General features: G+C 42.6%; 1 protein-coding gene across 13 annotated transcripts in view; it reads left to right on the forward strand.

Annotated features, from left to right (window-relative positions):
* The window catches only part of ep400 (E1A binding protein p400), a 217,800-nt gene that overhangs the window by 145,057 nt on the left and 55,704 nt on the right, over positions 1 to 17,039 (forward strand). For all 13 annotated transcript variants that reach the window (XM_059994609.1, XM_059994601.1, XM_059994605.1 and 10 more), the window contains 3 exons: positions 3,113 to 3,256; positions 11,713 to 11,874; positions 16,821 to 16,904. In XM_059994609.1, coding sequence (XP_059850592.1) covers positions 3,113 to 3,256; positions 11,713 to 11,874; positions 16,821 to 16,904 — 390 coding nt within the window. The remainder of the gene's footprint in view (positions 1 to 3,112; positions 3,257 to 11,712; positions 11,875 to 16,820; positions 16,905 to 17,039) is intronic.

Raw genomic sequence — 17,039 nt, forward strand, 5'->3', positions numbered from 1 at the left:
ACATTACAGTGACGATCCTTCACTGTCATTAATCCTCCATTGTATACATTGCCGTATAGCAGTGAATAAACCTTGTGCTGATTGACCTAATGCTTATTCAAAAATGACTGTGTAAAGTAAATGTATTATCAAAGTGCATATATGTTACCATATACCACCCTGAAATTCATTTTCTTTTGGGCCCACTCAGCAAATACAAAGAAACTAATAGTAATAAATAAGCAATAAATATCAAGAACATAAGATGACAAGTCCTTCAAAGTGAGTCCATAGGTTGTGGCCATGTTGGGATAAGTGAAGCGATATCCTTGACTCGAGCTTGATGGTCGATAAAATAATGGATACAACCTGCCCCACCATTGAGCACATCTACACGGAGATCTATCTTGGGAAAGTAGCATTTGTCATCAGGGAGCCCCACCACCCTGGTCATGCTCTCTTCTTGCTGCTGCCATCAGGAAGAATGCACAGGAGCCTCAGGGCTCAACACTAGGTTCAGGAAGGGTTATTACCACTCAACCATCAGACTCTTGAACTAGAGTGGAACTCAACTCAACTCAACTCAACTCAACTTCACTTGCCCATTCACTGAACTGTTCCCCCTACCTATGGACTCACTTTCAACGGCTCTTTATTGCCTATCTATTACTATTATTTATTTTTGCATTTGCGCAGTTTGTTATCTTTTGTGCACTGGTTGTCTGTCTTGTTTGGTGTGGTCTTTCATTGATTCTATTATGTTAATTGGTTTTATTGAGTGTGCCTACTAGAAAATGAATTCAGGATTGTACAATATATGGTGACGTATATATAGTTTGATAATAGATTTACTTTGACCTTTGATTGTTGAGGGGTCATAACTGTTCCTGAACATGTTAATCTATGTGCATAAGGTGTTCAAGATTTATTGCATCCTTAGGAGTTTAGCTGGTCTAAGCTGCTCATTCTGGTTGTCTTTATTGCTCAAGATTTAAAGATTAGCTTTCATTCTCACATGTACATCGAAACACAGTGAAATGCGATGCTTGGGTCAGTGACCACCACAGTACAAGGATGTGCTGGGAGCAGCCCACAACTTGCTAACCCTACAGATGTACCATGGAGAGCATTCTAAATGACTGCATCACTGTCTGGTATGTGGGGATGACTACTGCACAGGGTCAAAGTAAGCTGCAGAAAGTTGATAACTTAGTCAGCTCCATCATGGACACTAACCTCCATGGTATCCAAAACATCTTCAAAGAGTGGTGCCTTAAAAATATGTCCCATCATTAAGGACGCCCATCACCTATGACAGGCCCCTCTTCTCATTGTTACCATCAAGGAAGGAGGTACAGAGTCCCAAAGCACACACTCAGGAACGATTCAGGAATAGCTTAGTCCCCTTTGCCATCTGATTTCTGAATGGACAATGAACCCATGAACACTAACTCACTACTTTCTTTATTTCTGTTTTGGCACTACTTATTTAATTTAACTATTTAATATACAGTGCCTATAAAAAGTTTTCATCCCTGTTGGAAGTGTTCATATTTTATTGTTTCACAACATTGAATCACAGTGGATTTATTTTGGATTTTTTTTACATTGATCAACAGACAAAGACTCTTTCGTAGTAACGTGAAAGCAGATCTCTACAAAGTGATCCAAATTAATTACAAATATAAAACACAAACTGATTGATTGCATAAGTATCACCCCCTTTAATATTTCACGCCAAATCATAATTAATTACATGTAGATTACTGTTGTGCAGTTAAGGTGTTTCAATGGATTGGAGTAAAAATACACCTGTATCTGGAAGGTCCATTTGCTGGTGAGTCAGTATCCTGGCAAAGCTATATCATGAAGACAAAAGAACACTCAAAGCAATTCCGCAAAAAGATTATTGAAAAGCACAAGACAGGAGATGGATACAAGAAAATATCCAAGTCACTAATAATCCCTTAGAGTACAGTTAAGTGAATCATCTAGAAATGAAAAGAATATGACACAGCTGTAAATCTTCCTGGAGCAGGCCATCCTCAAAAACTGAGTGACTAGTGAGGGAGGTCACCAAGAGACCTGTGACATCTTTGGAAGAGTTACAAGCTTCAGAGGCCAAGATGGAAGAGACTGCGCATAAAACAACTTTTGCCTGGCTGCTTCACCTGTCGCAGCTTTATGGGAGAGTGGCAAAGAGAAAGGCACTTTTTTAAAAAAGTCACTGAAATCTTGGCTAGAGTTTGCCAAAAGGCATGTGGGAGATTCTGAAGTCAGCTAGAAGATTCTGTGGTCTGAGACCAAAATAGAGCTTCTTGGCCATCAGACTAAACACTATGTTTGGCGTAAGACAAACACTGCACAGCATCAAAAACACACCGTCCCTACCGTGAAGTATGATGGTGACTGCATCATGCTGTGGGGATGCTTCACTGCCGCAGGCCTTGGAAGGCTTGTGAAGGTAGAGGGTAAATGAATGCAGCAAAGTACAGGGAAATCCTGGAGGAAAACCTGATGCAGTCTGCAAGTCAACTGCAACTTGGGAGATTTGTTTTCCAGCAAACCAATGACCCCAAGCATAGAGCCAAAGCTACTCTGGAATGGCTTAAAAACAGCAAAGTTAATGTCCTGGAGTGGCCAAGTCAGAGTCCAGACCTCAATCCAATTGAGAATTTGTGGTTGGACTTGAAAAGATCCCCATGCAATCTGACAAGAGCTTTAGAAGTTTTGTAAAGGAGAATGGGAAAAAATGCAGTGTCCAGCTGTACAAAACTGGTAGAGACCTATCCACACTGACTCAAGGCTGTAATTGCTGCCAAACCTAACTTGAAGGGGTTGAATACTTATGCAATCAATTATTTTGATTATTATGATTATCATTATTATTATTATTATTATTCTGCTTCTGATTCCGACTTACTGACCCTAAACCTTTCGACTGTGGAAGGAAACTGGAGCACTTGGAGGAAACTCACACGGTCACAGGGAGAATGTACAAACAGTGGCAAGAATTGAACCTGCTGAGTTCCTCCAGCATTTTTTGTTTGTTGCTTGGATTTCCAGATCTGCAGATTTTATCTTGCTTGTGATTAGTAACAAAATACTCAGCAGTTTATTTAATGTTTTGCAGCAAACAGTACGGGACCTGTTTGAAATCCCTGCATTTTTGGGGGAGTCTCCCTTGAAGGTAAAGACAGAAGAATTTGTCGTGCTGTCCCAGGTGTCTTCCTTGGCACACCAGATCTCACCGAAGGAGACTAAACCTTTCTTGGAGGTAAAATCCAACTTCACTAGTGGTGCTTTTCCCATCTTTTGTTAATACTGCTTTATTCTGCTTATCTTTCAGTTCCTGACTTTGACTGAAGCTATGGAAAAGTCTTTAAAGATTATGAGGGGTGTAGATAGGGTGAATGCAAGCTATCTTTGTTCCAAACTTTGGTGAATTATCAAAGTAAATTTATTATCAAAATACACGTGTCACGATAGACCATCTTGAGATGCATTTTCTTGCAGGTATTGACAGGAAAATAAAGAAATACAGACGAATCAATGAAAAACCAACACTGACAAACAACCAGTGTGCAACAGAAGACAAACTGTGCACATGAATAAATCAGTAACACCGAGAACATGAATTGTAGAGTTCTTGAAAGTGAGTCTGTAGTTCAGAGTTGTGGTGAGCAAAGTTATCCATGTTTTTTCAGAGGCCTGATGGTTGCAGGTTAATAACCGTTCCTGAACCAGGTGGTGTGGGACCTAAGCTCCTGTACCTCCTGCTCCATTGCAGTAGTGCGAAGAGAGCCTGGCCTGGATGGTAGGGGTCCTTGATGATGGATCCTGCATTCTTGTGGCAGCACTCTTTGTGCTTAGTGGTGGGAAGGACTTTTCCCATGATCAAGAACTAGAGGACGCAGGTTTAAGGTTAGAGGGGAAAGATTTAATAGGGACCTAGAGTTAGTACAGTATATGGATCAAGCTGCCAGTAGAAGTGGTAGAGGCAATATAGTCACAACATTTAAAAGGTACTTGGACAGATGTATGGCTTGGAATAGTTTAGCCCAGCAGTTCTTAACCTTTTTTATGTCATGGATGCCTTTGGCAGTCCGTCAAGCCTATGGACCCCTTCTCAGAATAATGGATTTTAATGCATTAAATAACAAGACTGTACATTTAAAGTTTAAATCTAAATTTAAAATTAAATTGTGTTTTTTAAAGACATAGCAGTGTGAGGACTGTTGTTGCTTAGCTTAAATAAGGACATTAAACCATGGGGTGGTCTTTGACAAAGCAGTACGCATGTCACGTTGGATATCCAATCACAGGGCTGCCTGATATTTGGTCAGCTACGTTCCACAAGTGTCTGCAGACAGGAAGGCTGCGGTCACATTCGACCTACCTGTGGGTCTTATAACTACCGTAATTTCGAAGTAGGTATGAACATGTCTTTAATGATATCTTGTGATATTTGTATCAACTGGAATGTGATTTGAAAATATCTGTGATTTCTATTGGTGACAAAGTCACAGGTACTGCTAACACTGCTGTGGTTTGTCGCCTACATTCATAATTGAAGGAAATGCTGAATTTCAGTTCGAGGTTACTGAAAGTAAAGATGTAAATTTGTTCCCATCCAAGTTCACAGAACCTTGGAATCTGTCCATGGACCCCAAGGTTGTGAACCCCTGATTTAGACTGATCGGGTCAAATGTGTGCAACTAGGAATAGCTGAGACGGGAATATTGGTTGATGGGGACCAATTGGACCAGTTTCTGTGCTCTATGACTCTGACCCTAACTGCCTCAGGCTGTCTTGAAGGAAAAGGCAGGTTAAAATTTTGACTTCTCTCCTGGCAAATGAGGCCAACGCCTAACTGTACAATTCAGTCTTTAAAATCCTACATCCTGCAGGATCTGTAGAAAAGTGATCTTATAGAACAGTGCTGAGAGCAAAGACAAGAAGATGATTTTTGTAGGAACAGACACTTTTATATTGAGAGAAAGCAAATTCCTGAGATAACCTAAGGGCCTTTTAGAAAACGTACAGACATAGCATGTTTAACACCCAGCCAGTGAAAAATGAAAGAGGATAAACTGTTATATTGCTTTACCACTGGTAGGCAGAGTCTAACAGCACATACTGTGGAACAACACAAATTAAAAATGCAAATTATAAGTTAGTGAAAGTACAGTTCAGAAACATAGAAGCATAGTAAACCTACAGCATAGTACAGGCCCTTCGGCCTGCAAAGCTGTGCCGAACATGTCCTTACCTTAGAAATTACCTAGGGTTACCAGTAGCCCTCTATTTTTCTGAGCTCCATGTACCTGTACATGTCTGTTAAAAAATCTTATCATATCTGCCTCCACCACCATCGCCAGCAGCCCATTCCACGCACTTACCATTCACTGCGTAATAAAACTTACCCCTGTCATCTCCTCTGTACCTACTTCTGTATGGGGTGTCAGGGAGGGTAGCACCTCTGGTGGGGGAACATGTCGCGTCCTTTACAAGGTGGTTTGTCCACCTTTGTTCCCCACCTGGCACTCAGCTCGTGTGACTCCTCGTAGCTGTTTTCATGTGACAGTGGCCACACCCTGGGCAACAGCTTCGACAAGCCGGCTAAAACAGATGAGGATACCCAACAGGTTTCAAACCCTCGGTGAGATAGGGAGTTGTCTATCCCAGCATGTGAAGACAGACTCCGGCGGATCAAGTGAACGAGGCCAATGGAAGGTCCAGCAGTCAAGAAGGCAGTCCCTGCAAGCATTGTGGAATGCATAGAGCACGACAAGACACAGAAGACGCCTTGGTCATCCACCGTGCCTAGTCCCATCACTAGCCATCTCGACTCTTGTCTTGCCACTGGATCTAGATGGAAATTGGGAAGAGAGAGTGAGGCTGATGCTGCACAACTCTCCCTCACTTAAATCCAAATCAATTGCTAGCCTCGACACCATCATCAAACATCTGGCTGGTGGTGTAAAGGCATCAGCGCTGGACTTCAGGGCGAGAGATCCCGAGTTCAAATCTGGCTGGCTCCTTTGCATACTCTCCATCATTGCTGGGTTGAGCGTCCAGCTAGCAACTCAATCTTGTAAAAAAAAAAGTACTAATGGTGTCGAGGTCTTCATCGATGACGATGGACGAACCAAACCTTACTTCCAAGCACCTTAAAATAGTGCCCTCTGGTGCTAGCCATTTCAGTCCTGGGAAAAAACCTCTGACTATCCACACGATCAATGCCTCTCATCATCTTGTACATCTCTATCAGGTCACCTCTCATCCTCCGTCATTCCAAGGCAAAAAGGCTGAGTTCACTCAACCTATTCTCATAAGACATGCTCCCCAATCCAGGCAACGTTCCTGTAAATCTTGTCTGCACCCTTTTTATGGTTTCTACATTCTTCCTGTAGTGAGGCGACCAGAACTGAGCATGGTACTCCAAGTGGGGTCTGACCAGGGTCCTATATAACATTACTTCTTGGCTCTTAAACTTAATCCCACAATTGATGAAGGCCAATGAACCATATGCTTTTTTTTAGCCACAGAGTCAACCTGCGCAGCAGCTTTGAGTGTCCTATGTACTTGGACCCCAAGATCCCTCTGATCCTCCATACTGCCAGGAGTCTTACCATTAATGCTATATTATGCCATCGTATTTGACCTACCAAAATAAACAACCTCACACTTATCTGGGTTGAACTCCATCTGCCACTTCTCAGCCCAGTTTTGCATTCTATCAGTGTCCCGCTGTAACCTCTGACAGCCCTCCACACTATCCACAACACCTCCAACCTTTGTGTCATCAGCAAATTTACTAACCCATCCCTCCACTTCCTCATCCAGGTCATTTATAAAGATCACAAAGAGTAGGGATCCCAGAACAGATCACTGAGGCACACCACTGGTCACCGACCTCCATGCAGAATATGATCTGTCTACAACCACTGTTTGCCTTCTGTGGGCAAGCCAGTTCTGGATCCACAAAGCAATGTCCCCTTGGATCCCATGCTTCCTTACTTTCTCAAAACCTTGCATGGGGTAGGTACCTTGTCAAGTTTAAGTCTTTCTAAAAAAACTTAATTCAACTAATACCTTATTAATAGCATAAAGAACAACCGATTCCAACACAACACATTCTTTGGAATGTGGGAGGAAACTGGCTCACCCAGAGGAAGCCCCCATGTCCACAGGGAGATTGGATACAAACTCCTTACAGACAGCAGCACAATTGAATCCAAGTTACTGGTGCTGTAATAGTGTTACACTAACTTCTGTGCCACCCTTATATTAATTTTTTTGAAGTAAGTTTGTTATCTTTTGCAAACAGATTTGCAGATCATCTTGAAATCACATGGAATTTTGTAAATTCAGTGGAAGTTTTGATTTTGTTTGATAAATTCAAGGTTCCTTACCTGCATTCTGGGAAATCTGCTCCCAGATGAAGTAGAAATTCATCCAGGTTGGATGAGCAGACCTGTCACATGGTGGAGCGTGGTTCAGTGGTGAAAAGGAAGTGTCAATATCATCCGAATTGTCTTTATATAGTTTTATAGCCTCTGAACTATTATAAATTTATGAAATGCATACTGTGGGAACAATTTCCACGTTCAAAAATGGTTTGCAAAGTACCGATTGTAAATTTACGTTATTGCTTTGAAGGATGTTTGACATTTTATGAGGTCACAGTGCTCTTTAATCAAGCTTCCCCTGCTTGCCCTAGCAGTTTTAGAATCCAGCTTGGCACTGAATAGCGTTTGATAGAGTTGCTCGAAGCACTCTGAATCATCTTGCTGTACAATGACACTGGGGAATTGTGCATTATTAACAACAGATTCACCAGCAAAGAGTGTTTACCTTTGCAGAAACCCAGTCGTAGTTTGACCACAAGGTGGTGCCATTGCTCCATTCAGCACTGTAAATGTAAACAAACCAATGCCTCTGCTGGCAGCCACGTGCAGTTATCTTGTATGATGTGTCCTCAGATCAATCCAGTAATAATGTTCCAAAAAGTCAAAGAAATGTATTGAATCCTTAATTAGTAACTAGCAAAACATACAATCTTGAAGTGATGGAACTTAGGAATCTAAAACTCGCGATGGTAAATGTACGTAAGTGGACTTATGCAAAGCTGAGCGATTTCAAATGTAATTAAGTGGTCAACAAAAGGTATGGCACCCAACATTTCCCAGTTCTAAACTGCCGTAAACAAAGTATGAATACATAACTAAAGTCTTTGAGTTTACCACACTCCCGTCCACATGACTACCATGATAAACATAATAAATGTGCTGCACACAATACAATGCAGATGCACGGCTTCCACAAGCACCTTGAGTTCATTGGCCATAATCTGTTACTGAATCCACTTACAGTGGATTCCGGTTAATTGGGACACACTGGGGCCATAGAAAGAGATAAAAGGTATTAAAAAGACAAACTACTATTTAACTAAGTAACATATGTATTTAAATAGGACACAGAACAGATTAGAACACTCCCAGTGCCTCTACAGTACTATAAATCTGTGCGTTAGGTCAGTCTTACACATACATAATGCTAGAGGAACTCTGCAGGCAAGCAGCACCTGTGGAGAAGATTAAACAGTCGACGTTTCGAGCTGAGACCCTTAATCAGGGCTAAAGAACGAGGATGAGAAGTCAGAGTAAGAAGATGGGAGACGGGGAAGAAGAAATACAAGGTAGTAGGTGATAGGTGAAACGGGGGGGTGCTGAAGTAAAGAGCTGGGAAGACATTGGTGAAATGGATGAAGGGCTGGGGAAGGGGGAATCTAATAGGAGTGGACAGAAGGCCACGGAAGAAAGGAAAAAGGGAAGAGGGAGGAGCACCAGAGGGAGGTGATGGAGATAGGGTGAGAAATGGTGAAGGGGGGAGCCATTACTGGAAGTCTCAGAAATCGACATTCGTGCCATCAGGGTGGAGGCTATCCAGACAGAATACAAAGTGTTGCTCCTCCAACCTGAGTGTGCCCTCATCCCGGCAATAGAGGAGGCCAAGGACTCACATGTCAGAATGGGAAGTAGAATTAAAATGAGTGGCCACTGGGAGAATTCACTCTTTCTAGCAGACAGAGCTTAGGTGCTTGGCAAAGCAGTCTCCCAATCTACGTTGGGTCTCACCAATATACAGGAGGCCACGCCGGGTGCACCGGATACAGTGGATGACCCCAGCAGACTCACAGGTGCAGTGTCGCCTCACCTGGAAGGACTGCTTGGAGCCCTGAATGGTGGTGAGGGAGGAGGTGTAGGGGCAGGAGTAGCACTTATTCCGCTTGCAAACATAAATGCCAGGAGGGAGATCAGTAGGAGGGATGAATGGACAAGAGAGTCGCATAGGGAGCAATCCCTGCACAAAGTTGAGGTGGAGGAAAGGTGTGCTTGGTATCAAAGGGATCCCATTAGAGATGGCATTTGTTATGGAGAATTCTGGAGAGTAATGGAAATTATGCTTCACTGTGCACCTAAGCTTGATCCGCTGGTAAAACCGGGATCTCCCAGTGGCAACATATTTTAATTCTACTTCCCATTCCCATTCCAACATGTCAGTCTATAGCCTCCTCTACTGCCAGGATGAGGCTGCGCTCCGACTGGAGAAACAACACATTATATTCCATCTGGCGTGCCACCAACCCGATGGCATGAGCGTTGATTTCTTGAAGTTCCAATAATGCAACATCCCTCCCCCAAGCTCCCTCACCATTCCCCATTCCCATTCCTCTCTCTCACCTTATCTCCTAACCTGCCCATCACCTTCCTCTGGTTCTCCACCCCTTTTCATTTCTTCCATGGTCTTTTGTCCTCTCCTATTATATTACCACTTCTCCAGCCCTTTATTTCTTTCACCAATCGACTTCCCAGTTCTTTACGTCAGCCCACTACCTCTCCCGGTCTCACCTATCACCTACTACCTTGTATTTCTTCCTCCCCTCCTCCCACCTTCTTACTCTGACTTATCACCCTTGTTCTCCAGTCCTGATGAAGGGTCTTAACTTGAAATGGTGACTGCTTACTCGTTTCCACAGTGCTTCCTGGCCTGTTGAGTTCCTCCTGTGTTTTGTGTATGTGTGTTGCTTGGATTTTCAGTTTCTGCAGATTTTCTCTTGTTCTGTGTTCTTTCTATTGTAAATGAACAAAATTAGCGCAAAACTAGGTGCAGATAATGGACTGCCTTTATACGATGCTTTCAATAATTGCATCCTCCAAATCTTGTTTTTCATTGTAATGTGCAAAGTGGCTTCAAGTTTTTCATCTTTCCTAATTTGTTGAAGTAGTAATATTGTTTTATTTTCACTTCTGGCTGTTTCAGACATCCCCATGCTGAACTACAGTGAGCAAAACAGTTCTGAATTGCCTTGCTGCTTATTTCTTGCCAACTATCAGTGACAAAAACCACTGCCTTTTGAACGGAAGCGCACACAACTGACGCTATTTAAAAACTGATCGCTCTTAGCACAGTGTAGTGTCTAACAGCCATGCAAAAATCAATTGCAATAAAATTCTAAAGAGCTTTGCATGAATTTGCCATGAACTAATTTTAATTGGATTGGTATAAACATTCCCACTTCCTGAGAGCATAACCTTGATTTGTATTTAGAGCAGAAGGCTGGGTTTTTTTCTTCCCAAGCAAAACAATAAATGAAACAAATCAAGAGGTGGATAATTGGTAAATGAATTAACACATTATACATAAAATATATTGGTTGTAATTGTTTGAAATCCTTTTAGGTTCAGAGGTAAATTTAAAGTGAGTCAGCTCAGTACTAGCAAGAGTGGAATACATTCAAACTCTTACACCAGAGCATTTTTGCTAACAGAAATTCACATCCCCACCACTGAGCACTCCTACACAGAGCGCTGTCACGAGACAACAGCATCCTTCCCCCACTGTCCAGTCCATGCTCCTTTCTTTTCTGTGTTACTTTCTTCTTAGGACCTACACCGTCAGGTTCAGGAATAGTTGTTATCCGTCAACCATCAATCAGGCTCTTGAACCAGTGAGGATGACTTCACTCACCCCAACATTGAACTGATACCACAACCTATGGGCTCACTTTCAAAGACCCTACAACTGATGATTTCAATATTTGTTATTTTGTTCTTTTTTTATTATTACTGCTTTGCTTTTTCTTTTTTGTGTTTGCAGCTTCTTGTATTTTAAACATCAGTTGTTTGCCCAGCTGTGCAGTCTTCCATCGGTTCTAATGTGTCTCTTTGTACTTACTGTGAATGCCTGCAAGAAAATGATTCTCAGGGGAGATTCACAATGATTTTCATAGTAAATAAAAAGAGACCGAATAGAATCGATGAAAAACAGCACACCAAGATGGACAAAAACCCATCATCAAAAGACAACAAGCTGAGCAAATAACACAAAAAACAAAAGTAAACAAGCAATAAGTATTGAGAACGTGAGATGAAGAGTCCTTGAAAGTCAGTTCATAGGTTGTGGGAACATTTCAGTGATGGGGTGAGTGAAGTTATTGCCTCTGGTTCAGGAGCTTGATGGTTGAGGGTTAATAACTGTTCCTGAACCTGGTGGTGTGAATGCTGAGGCTCCTGTACCTTCTTCCTGATGGCAGCAGCAAGAAGAGAGCATGGCCTCAGCTTATCCCACTCACTCCAGTTGCTGTTGTGCTAGAAACATTAGATGGGGAACAGTGTCAATATAAATGAGCCTATTGATAATAACCTTGTTACTTGTTCTGTCCAGGCACTGAATAGCATTGAGCAGGACAGTGGTGACCTCGGTAAAGCAGAGTTGACAGCAAGGAATGAACACGAAGGTGCGGTTGACAAAGCCACGGAGAAGTGTAGGTGTGTGAGCTACGAGGAGCCTACCTACCTGGATGGATTGGCAGCACTTGTGGAGCAGGTGATTAGTTTTATTTCTTCTGGTAATCTTTATACATTGAGCCTTATGGAGGATGTAGTTTGGCCCTTCATATCTAAGCCAAACCATGTTAAGTATCCATTCAGAAATCTGATGGCAGAGAGGAAGAAGCTGTTCCTAAAATGTTGAGTATGTGTCTTCAGCCTCCTGTACCTCCTCCCTGATGGTAGCAATGACAAGAGGGCATGTCCTGTGCAATAGGTTTTCTTAACTGCAGCAAGTTCTGTTCACCCAGCTGCCCTGTGCTCACTTGCCTGCATTCAGAGGTCCAGCTACTAGGCATTGAGGTATTAAACAGAGGCCATGGAGAGCTGGCCAGTTTCTCTGATGTGCTGAGCCGTATCTACAACTCTACAATCTCTTGTGGTCGCGTGCAAAGCAGTTGCAAGCCGTGATGCATCTGGGCAATATGTTTTCTGTGGTGCATCAATAAAAATTGGTGAGAGTCAAAGGGGACACTGGTATTTTTTGGCCATGGCATCTTCGTTTGGTTTATACATCTCTTGTACAAGATGTAACCATGGTGTTACTACATTGTTAATGTATATATTTTGAAGTCTGGAGGACAATTTCTTTGCAAATTTATTGTATTAAATATCCCTGGAGCTTTCAAAATTCATTACTAGTTTTAATATCTAATAATGCATTTTTGGAATTGTTTGAATATATCTTTAGCCAACAGGCACAGTTGGTTCAGCATGACTGTGTTAACTGCAATAAATTATTCTTTATTTGTATCTTCAGGGGAAGCTTAATCACTGAGTTGCCGACAACAGAGTCCAGCTCCTTGTACCAATTCACTGCGTACATTAGCAGTCTGAGTCACACTTAAACACAAGAGATACTGTGGATGCTGGCAGTCCAGAGTCACAAGAGCAAAATGCTGGAGGAACTCAGAAGGTCAGGCAGCCTCTATGGAGAGAAATAAACAGTCGACGTCCTGTTGACGTGTCTCGACCCAAAACATCAATTGTTTATTTGTTTCCATAGATGCCTGCTGAGTTCCTCTAGCATTTTGTGTATGTCCATCACACTTACCAAGTTTTGCTAAACTTTGCTCCTTATGTAAGAGCCTCTTAAGACCCTCTATATTGTATCTGATTCCACCATCAATACCCCTGGCAGCACATTCCAGGCACCCACCACTCTCTAGTGTCTTTAAAAAAAATTGTCCCTCACATCCCCTTTGAGCTTGCCCCCTCTCAAATTAAACCTATGCCCTCCGGTGTTAAACATTTCGATCCTGCGAATAAGATGGTGGTTGCCGGACGATGACATGATTTCTGTGTGGGAGTGTTTTTTAAATGGAAAAGCCTTTGGACTGGGGCAGTTACACTCACTCTACCTCAGAACTCCTGGTCCAATGGTACGAACAAGCTTCACAAACTGGAATTTTCCATGGTTCCAGTGGTTGACCATTACATCTTCTGTGCCTCGTCATGACCTTTGCTCTCCAGAGAACGATGCAGAACTAAACACAAAATACATTGCAGATGCTGTGGTCAAATCAACACGTACAAACAAGCTGGATGAACTCAGCAGGTCAGGCAGCATCCATTGACTGCTCATTTCAACTCGATGCAGAACTGCCTTCCTTGCTTTGGATCTCACTGTAGATCTCGTCCACCCAGTCTGTTGGTGCTGACTTTGTGTGCTAAGACAGCCATGGCCCTCTCTCACTGGGGTATGAGGCCTATGGCTAAGCTCACCTGGATTAGCCCAACTTTTAAAGCTGTGTACTGGGGTGTGGCTGCTGTCTCATGCAGACAGCTCCTTGGAGCCACAGGTGAGAGCTGAGTGTCCAGTGGGGGCCAAAGGTGAGTGAGCTTCCCTAGAATGGACATGACAGGTTCTTTCACCAGAGGTGCTAGCCCTCCCACCATCCCATACACCTCAAGGGGAAAAAGGATACAGATAAAGGCCATCTATCTGTTCCTCCCTTACTTTTATAAACCTCTGTCTGATCTACCCTCAGCCTCCTGTTGGCTAATTCTCGCCACCTATTCACAATTAATGCTGATAGTGCAACCGTTAAATGTCTAAAATCTGGACTGGGTTTTGTCATAAACATGCTCACTAATGTTAAATTGCTGTTGCAGCCAATTACTTGTGGTTTTCTTAGTCAGGGTGTGAAAGATCATGGAGAGAAGGCAGGAGAATGGGTTTGGAGCCGGCTGGATTCGAACTCCGGAGCCTTTGCTCCAAAGAGCAGCACCGATGCCACTACGCCACCAGCCGGCCTATATTTTGAATAAAGACATGCAAACTGGATTGGACGGCATTTCATTGCATTACCGTCTACATGGGCTTCTCAGACAAGCCAATTATTTACTGCTTATCCTTAGTGCTCTTGAAGTTAGTGGAGCTGCTGCCATGAACAGCTGCAGTTTGCAGGAGATGCTCCCTAAATATGGGTGGTGGGGTGGAGATGCACCTCTACCAAAGGAGGTGCAAGGTGCTTCTTCCCTCCACTAGTCTGCAGGTTACCATTGGGCAAGGTGTAGCACCTGCTTAGTCCCTGATCAGGATTACATGAAGCCATGAGAGCAGGTGGTGGATGGTCACATGAGCAGCTGGTGCATATCACAAGTACTGGTTATGCAACCACTAACACTGAGCAGACCATATAACAATTACAGCACGGAAACAGGCCATCTTGGCCCTTCTAGTCTATGCTGAATGCTTACTCTCACTTAGTCCCACTGACCTGCACTCAGCCCATAACCCTCCATTCCTTTCCTGTCCATATACCTATCCAATTTTGCCTTAAATGACAATACCGAACCTGCCTCTACCACTTCTACTGGAAGCTCATTCCACACAGCTACCACTCTCTGAGTAAAGAATTTCCCCCTCATATTACCCTTAAACTTTTGCCCCCTAACTCTCAAATCATGTCCTCTTGTTTGAATCTCTCCTACTCTCAGTGGAAAAAGCCTATCCACGTCAACTCTATCTATCCCCCTCATAATTTTAAGTACCTCTATTAAGTGTTCCCTCAACCTTCTATGTTCCAAAGAATAAAGACCTAACTTGTTCAATCTTTCCCTGTAACTTAGGTGCTCAAACCCAGGTAACATTGTAGTAAATCTTCTCTGTACTCTCTCTATTTTGTTGACATCTTTCCTATAATTTGGTGACCAGAACTGTACATAATACTCCAAATTCGGCCTTACCCATGCCTTGTACAATTTTACCATTACATCCCAACTCCTATACTCAATGCTCTGATTTATAAAGGCCAACATACCAAAAGCTTTCTTCACCACCTTATCCACGAGATTCCATCTTCAGGGAACTATGCACCATTATTCCGAGATTACTCTGTTCTACTGCATTCTTCAATGCCCTACCATTTACCATGTATGTCCTATTTGGATTATTCCTACCAAAATATAGCATCTCATACTTATCAGTGTTAAACTCCATCTGCCATCACTCAGCCCACTCTTCTAACTGGCCTAAATCTCTCTGCAAACTTTGAAAACCTACTTCATTATCCACAACGCCACCTACCTTAGTATCATCTGCATACTTAACTAATCCAATTTACCACCCCATTATCCAGATCATTAATGTATATGCCAAACAACATTGGACCCAGTACAGATCCCTGAGGCACACCACTGGTCACTGGCCTCCAACCTGACAAACAATTATCCACCACTACTCTCTGGCATCTCCCATCCAGCCACTGTTGAATTCATTTTACTAGTTCAAAATTAATACCTAACGATTGAACCTTCCTAACTAATCTTCTGTGCAGAACCTTGTCAATCTCTGAAAAGTATTGATAATGGCCGGGGTCAGCCGTCCTGTAAAGGCACTGCCCAGAAGAAGCAATAGCAAGCCACTTCTGTAGAAAACATTGCCAAGAACAGTCATGGTTACAGATAAGACCATATTCACCCAAGTTAAAACGACATGGCACATGATGATGATGACTGTAAATGCTCTTGAGCAGAAACATCCAGGTTTAAACCCATCGACAATGAAGGAGCTCTTGGTGGCGTGTGACATGGATGAACATGGAAGTAGTGGCATTTCCTCTTCATCCTGCCCTAGTGGAGTAGGTTATTGCTGGACCTGTAGTCTTTAATTAGTGTGACACTTCCAGCATAGGGTGTTGGAGTCTGGAGTTCAATCCCAGTGTCCTCTGTAAGGTGTCTGTACATCCTCTCTGTGGAATGTGTGGGTTTTCTCCAGGTGTTCTGGTTCCTTCCTAAAGTCTAAAGACGTACCAGTTAGTAAGTTAACTGGTCATTGTAAATTGTCCTGTGATTAGACTAGGGTTAAATCAGGGTTTGTTGGGGTTGCTGGGTGGTGTGTCTTGAAGAGCCAGAAGGGCCAAATCCATGCAGTTTTGCTAATAATAAATACCCAGCTCTGTAGCAAGGTGTTCATAGTCCATTATTATATTGTCATGTTCCATTAGTCTAATCAGACAGAGCATGTTCACTTCTGCTGTCTACATGTCATGCTCAGTGATGGCTATGCACTTTGATCCACAACCCATCAACACAAAGTGCTGGCATTGACATCAAACCATTCTTCAGAGTACTGGTTGACTAAATGCTTCTCCATTACTGCATGAAGCTCTAGCAGGTAGTACAGGACAACACTGCCTTCAAGATCTAGACTGCAGGTAAATCTCTCCATATAGTTGTTTCAAGAATAAGCCTTTAACATGCTAAATAAACTATTTCTAGTTACAACAGAACTTCCTGCCCTTACTACAATTGTATACTCACGAAGTCCTTGCCCTGTTTTAAATAGAAGAGCTGGAAATTAGCTGTGAGCACCTTAAACTTTTCCAATTATACACTGGTTCCATTACTATCAATGTTAGTGGTTTATGCCAGATATGTTCAGCAATTTAATGATTCTGTGAAATTTCCAGTCTGAAATTGAGTTTTGTTTTCATGCAGCTTACCCCAGTTGAAAAGTACGCAATGAATTATTTAGAGCTGACGCAAGCGTTTATAACACCAGCAGAGCAGAAACTACCTGAAGTAAGTAATTATCCATGTGTAATGAAAGGACTCTTGTCTGAAACTGTTCCATGATTCCGACTATGATGGAGAGGGATATATTATTACTCTTGAAATCAAGTCCAGAGACCAGTATAAAGTTAGTTTCTGTTTCCA

The sequence above is a fragment of the Hypanus sabinus genome, chromosome 18, assembly GCF_030144855.1.
Source record: "Hypanus sabinus isolate sHypSab1 chromosome 18, sHypSab1.hap1, whole genome shotgun sequence".
Classification (NCBI taxonomy): domain Eukaryota; kingdom Metazoa; phylum Chordata; class Chondrichthyes; order Myliobatiformes; family Dasyatidae; genus Hypanus; species Hypanus sabinus.